Source organism: Mytilus galloprovincialis, chromosome 2 (genome assembly GCF_965363235.1).
Source record: "Mytilus galloprovincialis chromosome 2, xbMytGall1.hap1.1, whole genome shotgun sequence".
Lineage (NCBI taxonomy): Eukaryota > Metazoa > Mollusca > Bivalvia > Mytilida > Mytilidae > Mytilus > Mytilus galloprovincialis.
Window position 1 is genome coordinate 83284062 of NC_134839.1, and position 7930 is coordinate 83291991.

At 32.3% G+C, this 7930-nt stretch overlaps 1 protein-coding gene across 2 annotated transcripts; it reads right to left on the minus strand.

The window, feature by feature from the left end:
* Positions 1–762: 762 nt before the first annotated feature.
* On the minus strand, positions 763–5365 carry LOC143064619 (Golgi-associated plant pathogenesis-related protein 1-like). 2 transcript variants are annotated; one of them, XM_076237563.1, is made up of 4 exons: positions 5213–5365; positions 4251–4560; positions 1879–1962; positions 763–1572 (listed from the first exon to the last, which is right to left on the minus strand). In XM_076237563.1, exons 2-4 carry the CDS (start codon positions 4510–4512, stop codon positions 1340–1342), a joined length of 579 nt encoding a protein of 192 aa, XP_076093678.1. In that variant the 5' UTR covers positions 4513–4560; positions 5213–5365; the 3' UTR covers positions 763–1339. The 2 variants fall into 2 exon arrangements, with proteins under 2 accessions (XP_076093678.1, XP_076093679.1); XM_076237564.1 differs by lacking the exon at positions 5213–5365 and adding an exon at positions 4916–5089.
* Positions 5366–7930: the final 2565 nt, after the last annotated feature.

The following is a 7930-nucleotide window of genomic DNA, read 5'->3' on the forward strand; positions in this document are numbered from 1 at the left end:
TTACATGTAGATAAACGCGAAAAATAATTGTCCTCTATAAGGAGGTATAATAGTTGTGGGCCTTGCGATGTAAACACCATGATATGGAGAACGCTCTGATTGGTTCATTTATTTTTCATTTTTGTTATCTATCATACGATTGGTTGTATTTGTGCATGTTTCAAACCGGAAGTCTAATCTATGACTAAAAGTCAGTCTGATGACGGAATCATATCCGGACTCTTTTTTTGTTTTTCTCCCAAAATAACTCAATCTGAATAGTCGTAAGAATGGATGACAAATGCGACTATGCATGTTACCTATAGGACACAGAGGCATGATGATTGATTTATTGTGGAAGGAAGAGAAGCGACACACAAAATGAGGTCTTCTCGTTTAATAGTATAGATGATATGGAGAACGCTCTGATTGGCTTATTTATTTTTCGATTTTTAGTATCTATCATACGATTGTTTGTTTTAAACCGGAAGTCTTATCTATGACTAAAAGTCAGTCTGATGACGGAATCAATATCCGGACTTCTTTTGTCGTTTTTCTCCAAAAATAACTCAATTTGAATAATCATAAGAAAGGATGACAGATGCGACTATGCATGTAACATATATAACACAGAGGCATGGTGATTAATTAATCGTGGAAGGAAGAGAGGCGACACACAAAATGAGGTTTTCTCGTTTAATAGTATAGAAGATGTTTTACCGCTTCTTACGTTTATTTAATATAATTATAGATTTGTGTCACAATTTTTGAAATGAAAGTATAAATGCTACACATATCATTTATTAATACTAAGATGCAGTTAATGAGATGTAAATGCATAAAACAAATTAAAAAACCATTGAAAATAATGTCGTTAAGGGAGCTACCATTTGATTTTTATGAAGGGGGGGGGGGGGGGGGGGTTCTAGGATGAAATTTAAAAAAATGCATGACAGGTATTTTTAGTAATAAAAAAAGTGGGAGGATGACAATTTATGTAAAAAAAAGTTAGGATTAACTGACAAAAAAGGTCGGACCTTATAGAGTGAAAGATAAAAAGGCAGGACAGAGATAAAAACTTTAAAAAAGAAATGCTGGACAAAAATTTTCATCCTAGTCCCCACCCCATAAAGGTCAAATGGTAGCTCCATAAACATAGGAACAGCATATTAAATGAAAAGCTTAAACACATACTTAAGAGATGTTTTACATTTAAGATATCCATGATTTTGTAATTTTATATAAGGGATACATAAAAGCTTCTCGATTGCTTTGAGGATCACTGAAGGGACATTAATTGTCGAAATGCGTATCTGGTACATTTAAATTGGTACCGTAAATATTACTATTGATACAAATGTCAAATATTATCATCATCATCTGATTCGTTATCACGTGGAGATAAACACTTGGAAAATCTTCTTTCAGATGGTTCCTGAACTAGACGTGGCAAAACTTGTTCGTGATATTTTCCTTTTACGTTACCAACTGGTTTATAACATGCCACTACAATCACGCGCTTTCCTTTCACTGTCATACCAAATCCTACTTCCTTTGTGTCCTTCCAGATCAGCTGTGTAAAATTTCGGCATTCTGAAAGTTTAAAAAATCATTATTATGATGTTATGTTTAATATTACAATAGACGTATGTTTCATAATAATCAATAATTTTGAGTGATTGAAAGCCTCGAAATTTCGAGGCAGCATGGGAAACTAAATGAAAAAAAAATGCTATAAATCGCAAGTTCATGATCGTAGCAAAGTATAAGAATTGAATGCTTCTATTTGCAATTTAATTAGGGTATAAAAATGTAAATCGTTTAATTTAGCAAAACACTTAACATACATTACTGGCAAATCTTTGAAGATAAACTTTACAATTCAATGTATTTTCTTACTTGTCTTGGTTCGATTTGGAGGATCGTTGTCGTAATAACTATATTGCTCTATTTCATTATACCAGTCTTTTGTCACCTCCTTTCCTGTTTAAAAAGATACAATGTTACATGCATTACATTCGATATACACAGTCACCTTTGAAAGTTGAAAAAAAAAAGCAAAAACAGTTGTAATATACTTAGGATGTAATTATGTTGAATAACAGTTATGGACGTTCGCTCCTCTAGTTTTTACTTTTTTTTGCCAGATATTCGGAAGTCCTCTGGTTTTATCCATGTAATGCAATTAAAAAACACTGCCCATTATCCCTACTTTTCTTTCCATGATTTGATTACATTTATTTGTACATTTCACTTTGAAAATTTTGTTAAATCCTTGTTATTTTTTCAGCGTTTTAAAAAAAAAAAGAAAAGAGGTGCCAATGAAAAATGTACGAAAAATCAAGAGAATTTATTTCCCGCAAAATTTAATTTCTTTATTTATATACTATCAATTCATAGCAGTCTTTTAAAAAGCTTGTTATTTTAAAACAGAGTAATGAATATTCATAATTGTTTTGTCTAATATAGCGTTTGCATTTTTCTGCTTAGAGTTTGTACCAGATTTAGAGTAGCCTTCCAATCATCCAATGAAATTAGTCTTTATTCATCGTATTTTTAACTTCCTGTTTGACATTTCCTACTAAGAGTATATCGTATTGACCAGAAAATGTAATTTCACCCACAACAAACATGTTACGTATGATTATGGTGTTATTTATTATGTGATTATTATTTACAAGAATAAAAAGTACAGGTCTATATGATGGCTCACCTGGTTTATTCATTGTTACCTTATTTGTACTGTTATAATCACATTCACCACACTTATTTACATCATTATTTGAACGAATCTTTGACTTGAGTCCTTTCGCAATGTTAAACGTATTAAGTACACAAAGTAGTCAACAACAACAAATCCAAACAATTTTCTAAAAAAGGTTTTCTTTTTAAAATTGTCGAAAAGTCCCAGAGGAGCGGATAAACAAATGTTTTTTTTTTTCCAGTGTGTAATTAGGAAACGCGGCCACTAAGTTATTACCAAAACATAGTTCAAACTAGCCTAGAGGAATAATGACTTTGTGATAATATAAAGAGTAAGAGAACATGTGGTGGGTTTAGCTCATTGTTAAAGGCCGTATGGTGAATTGTATCGTTAACTTCAACATCATGTTGTCTCTTGGGGTGAATAGTGTCATTTGCAATCATACCCCAATTTTTTTTATATGGCACGGCGTTGAGACATGATCAGATACCAGAAACATGGAAAAGCTGTCGTTGTCTCTTTAAATTTTGATCAGGTGAGCAGCAATGTCTTTTTCGTTCTGTATCAATGAAAGTTCAATGACATCTATGCTATTTCGATACCTAAAAAACATTTTGTTTACAGTAGTGTAGACAAGATTACCCAAGCAAAAAATAAAGACACGTGTTGATAGTAAAAGTTAGGAATTAGATGTAAATCACAGTGATATTGTTTGCCTTAAATTAGTGGAGAATAAAGGCTTTTTCCCCTGCATGGAGAAGAATCCCAATTTGAAAAAAATATGGCTTAAAATTATTCCCAAAAAGACAACTTCTTTCCCAAACAGTGCAGTCTCAGTAGTAATTGTGCATGAATACAAACTGAAAGACACCTATTCATACATTTTTCATGTCTAAAATGACTATATATGCAGATTTGAGGATCTATTTATGTGTCATCACTGTCAAAAAGGGGTCTTATTTCAAAACAGGGTTTGATTCTTGAAAGGGGGTCTGTAAATTGAAGTTTCAGTCAAATTCATGGTTTATTCTAAATTTCCCAATTTGATGAACATTGCGCTTATTTTCCCAATAAAAAGGGGTAGAGGTAGTTTTGAAAAAAGGCAACAATATCACTGAATCAATCGAATATCGTAGCTATATTTAATTTTAGAAATGTACCAACTAAAATTTGGCAACAAAGATTACAATAGAAAATTGATTGTTTATTCAACATCATTGTTATTTCTTTTCAGAAGTCCTTGTGTCTGTAATGTCTATATTTAGATGATAAATATATGTACCTTTAAGATTGATCTAAAATTTCTTAAAATCTCTGCCCTCCACCCCATGTTAATCATCGACGGCGATTCGTGAGTACAATCTTTTCATATAACTAATTAGATAAAATGTAGACGTTTAAAATAATTAGGAAAGAGGTCGATGGATCATTTAGCAGACCTAATAATTCTATGTTTGTAAGGACACTTAAGTAATTTTGGTACCGAGTACAATGAAAGAAGATTCAATTCTCCATTTTTGGTTGAAACTCCAAAGAAGAGACCATTGTACAGTTGTTTATATCATACCTCCATATTCTTTGACGGATGCTGGTAAATTACGTTCTGCTATATTTTCACCAATATGCTCTCCTGAACAGTACATGCCACTTCTATGTACTTTTGTTTTAGTCTTTAAATAAAGTGCATGATTTTGGGCGTACATGCTAAGATCTTTGGAATATTTTAAAGGTGGTGCATTGTGTAGCTTTCTGACTTTGTTATGCGCACGCAGAGCGATATCTTTCCAGTCATCCTTCTTGATTTCCGGAACACTTGGTTTTCCTCCCATATCTCGAAGATGGAATATTAGTCATTACCATTGTGGCTTTTGTGTAGTCTGTATAAGAAAGTCGTTAACATGTCTTTTACAACCGTTTTTTCAAAGTATTTGCGTGCTATTATCAAAAAGATATTTTTTTATTTATCAAAACCGAAAAAAAAACAGAATGTAGGAAAGATTTTGAAAAAATTAACAAATACATGTATAAGTTCAGAGATTGAAATTTGAAATCATAAACTATTATAGTTTTTTTTTAATGAATTTATACAATGAATAGCGAAAACATTTTGTAAGCTTGCATTCATATTTGATATTCAACGTTAACATAATGGAAAGTCTTTATAAATTTCCTGTTTACAAAACTTTGATTTTACGAAAAACTAAGGACTTTCTTATCCCAGGCATAGATTACCTTAGCCGTATTTGGCACAACTTTTTGGAATTTTGGATCCTCAATGTTCTTCAACTTTGTACTTGTTTGGCTTTATAAATATTTGGATATGAGCGTCACTGATGAGTCTTATGTAGACGAAACGCGCGTCTGGCGTACAAAATTATAATCCTGGTACCTTTGATAACTATATAAAATTAAAAGTTCAACCGTAAATCTATATATAATATGAAGAATAATTTGTGCTTCATACACATCATTACATTTAAATGTTTTACGAGTATACTGAAAAATGATACAAAACAGGAATATACGTACCTTACACATAACCGACGAAACAACAATATAAACTATAACTATGTAAGGTAAACATTTAGTCGTTTCCAATGAAGATTTGGTCTAAGTTCATGTTTTGTCAAAAACAGTCCAAGTGAAACTATTTCGCTTGTTACCTAATCTTCCTATATAGATCAAATATCATTTAAAGAACAATATATGTAGAGTAATCAATGTTAGAAAGGTTTAATTAGATTAACGTAGATGTATAAATGACGTGTGTGTTTGAAATATGTTTGGTCAGTATATACCTTGGTTGTTTTAATTTGTCAACATGTACAAACACAAATCGTTTTTAGGGGTAGTTTACTTGATTTACAGTCTTCAAATCTTTTTTTATAGAACAATTTTGTATTAAGTTATATAAGAGTTGATTCAAACCACAGTATATTAATAACACGCTTGTCATCTTATGACATTCGTTTTTTAAATTTGAACAAAAACTTCACATATGTATTAGTACGTACTATATCCAAGACATAATGTAATAAAACTTTGAAGAACTCATATTTATATATAAACAGGAATCGTTGAGAGATAGCAATGAAACTATGCACATTTATTAAATCGAATATGTTAATACATGTATGTTTGTATTTGTACTCCTGATATTCTGCTGTAAATAAACAATGACAGTTCACTCATGTAGTGCGTCCGAGCTGTGTTCTTTGAGATGTTCATTAGAAGCTTTAAACACCTCCAAAATCAAACAATTTGAAAACCAAGGTTGCGTAGATAATTTCAGAACTAAACATATATAGGAATATGGATTGTTTGTACACAGCGGTATTAACATAAAATGACTGCAACTTTCTCAGTCAATTTAATATTAACTCTGCTGCATTAAATGCTAAAGCATTCAAAAGTACATTCATAATTCAGCTACAAATCAAATTTCATGCTAAATGACCATTATAGTAAACATTAGCCGACATATGCGCCTGAATCAATCTAATGTCAAGATCATAAAAACAAGATATTTATTATATGATTCACTTTCATACATATTGTTACATAAAATCATATAATAAATCCAACTACATGAAAACTTTATACTTATCATTTACACAAGAGTTATTTACGTTTAGTGAACCCTAATCTTGGAAAATATTAATAATAAAATAACATCAATATATTTGTTTAGTAAATAAAGTCCGCTTATTTCAATATCAATTTTCCCACGTTTTAAGAATAATTGAATCGATACATATGACCGGTTGATTATTGAAATTAAATAACCTATTTCTTGTTATTTCAATCTACTTTCGATTAAAGATCATTAAACAGACACAGAAATGTGACTGTTAAACTTATGTATCGTCAATTTAAGCCTCTCTTCCTCATAACTCCGTTGGAACAGGTTTTTTAAGCAAAAACAACCTCCTGCTAATAAAATCCGTATAGAATGAACACACACGATCGTACCTTATGAATTAAGATATTTAAACGCCATAGGAAGGTGCATAGGGTCTGTTTGTAAGCACTTTTGATATGGTCATAATTATAAATTAACTGTTTACACAATTTAAGGTTTTTCGAAATAATAGCGATTTCAATTCCAGGAATAGATTACCGTAGCTGTTTTCAACTTAAACTATCGGAATTTGTTATCTTCAGTGATCTTCAACTGCTTACTTTCTTTTACCCTTTTAACTTTTTTTGATACAAGCGTCATTGAAGATACCGTTGAGGACGAAATTCGGTTCTGGCTTATACAATTTCAAGTCTGGTATCTGTGGTGAGTTTATTTTGTTTCTCAAATAAAAGTTTGAAGTCGTCTAACATTGTTTATATTGAGGACCTTCTAGTTCATGAGTCATGATGAGAGACAAACACTTACTGTACTATTGTAAATATAAAGAGAAGTCGGATATGTGTGGTTGAATTGGTCTGTAGTATTGTCTAGAATTGAAGATTCCTGTTATCCCTTTTATTTACTATCATATTCCAAACGAACGATTTTTCATCAGAACTAAGAAGATTGTGAATTGTAGTTATATGTTCTACCATACTGGCAGCGCATTGCAATATAACTGATATGTGTGAATGAATCCTGATGCAAGTGTCTGTAACTGGGAAGTTCTAGTCTATCGTTAAATGTTGATGAGTGTGTGCTTTGCTGTGATTGATTGATTGTTTGTTGCTTAACGTCCAGTGGCAAATATTTCATGCATATTCAGGACGAGAACAACTTCACAATTAATACAATAGGTAGGTTGATACAATAGAGGCCATCTGGGATGATGGTCGGGGAAATTTGGACTGCCACAGGAAAATGAGGGTATATTGGATAGGGACAGAAATTTTGCCTTGCAACAGGCCACCTACGGACCCCTCAAAGAGTTGTTGCAAGGGTTCTTAACGTGCAAAGAGCGTGGCACTCTCTTTACACGAGGCATCGGATTTAACGTCCCCATTCTGACCGGACGTGACTGCGAACTTAATACATCCCGCACAGCCAAACGGACGCCCCACTTCGGCAAGCGTTTTACTGCCGGTCGGGAAAAGACCAAGTGACCATATTTCTATACCCCAGTCACCCTTGGGGTGTCTTTGCTGTGATCATGATACATGATAGATCAAGGATCGCAAATATTTTGCATTGAAGTCGCAGTCGATGAAAGTGTTGGCTTGGTCTATTTTAATGCTACAGCTGTCTGAAGGTTTTCAGAAAAATTGTTAAATATGAAAACCAAAGCA

Coding starts and splice junctions, on each gene's coding strand:
- LOC143064619 (XM_076237563.1), bottom strand. CDS start 4,512: ATGGGAGGAAAACCAAGTGTTCCGGAAATCAAGAAGGATGACTGGAAA. Junction 1,963..4,250: donor ATCCGTCAAAGAATATGGAG/GTATGATATAAA, acceptor CTTTTTAAACAG/GAAAGGAGGTGACAAAAGAC. Junction 1,573..1,878: donor TCCAAATCGAACCAAGACAA/GTAAGAAAATAC, acceptor TTAAACTTTCAG/AATGCCGAAATTTTACACAG.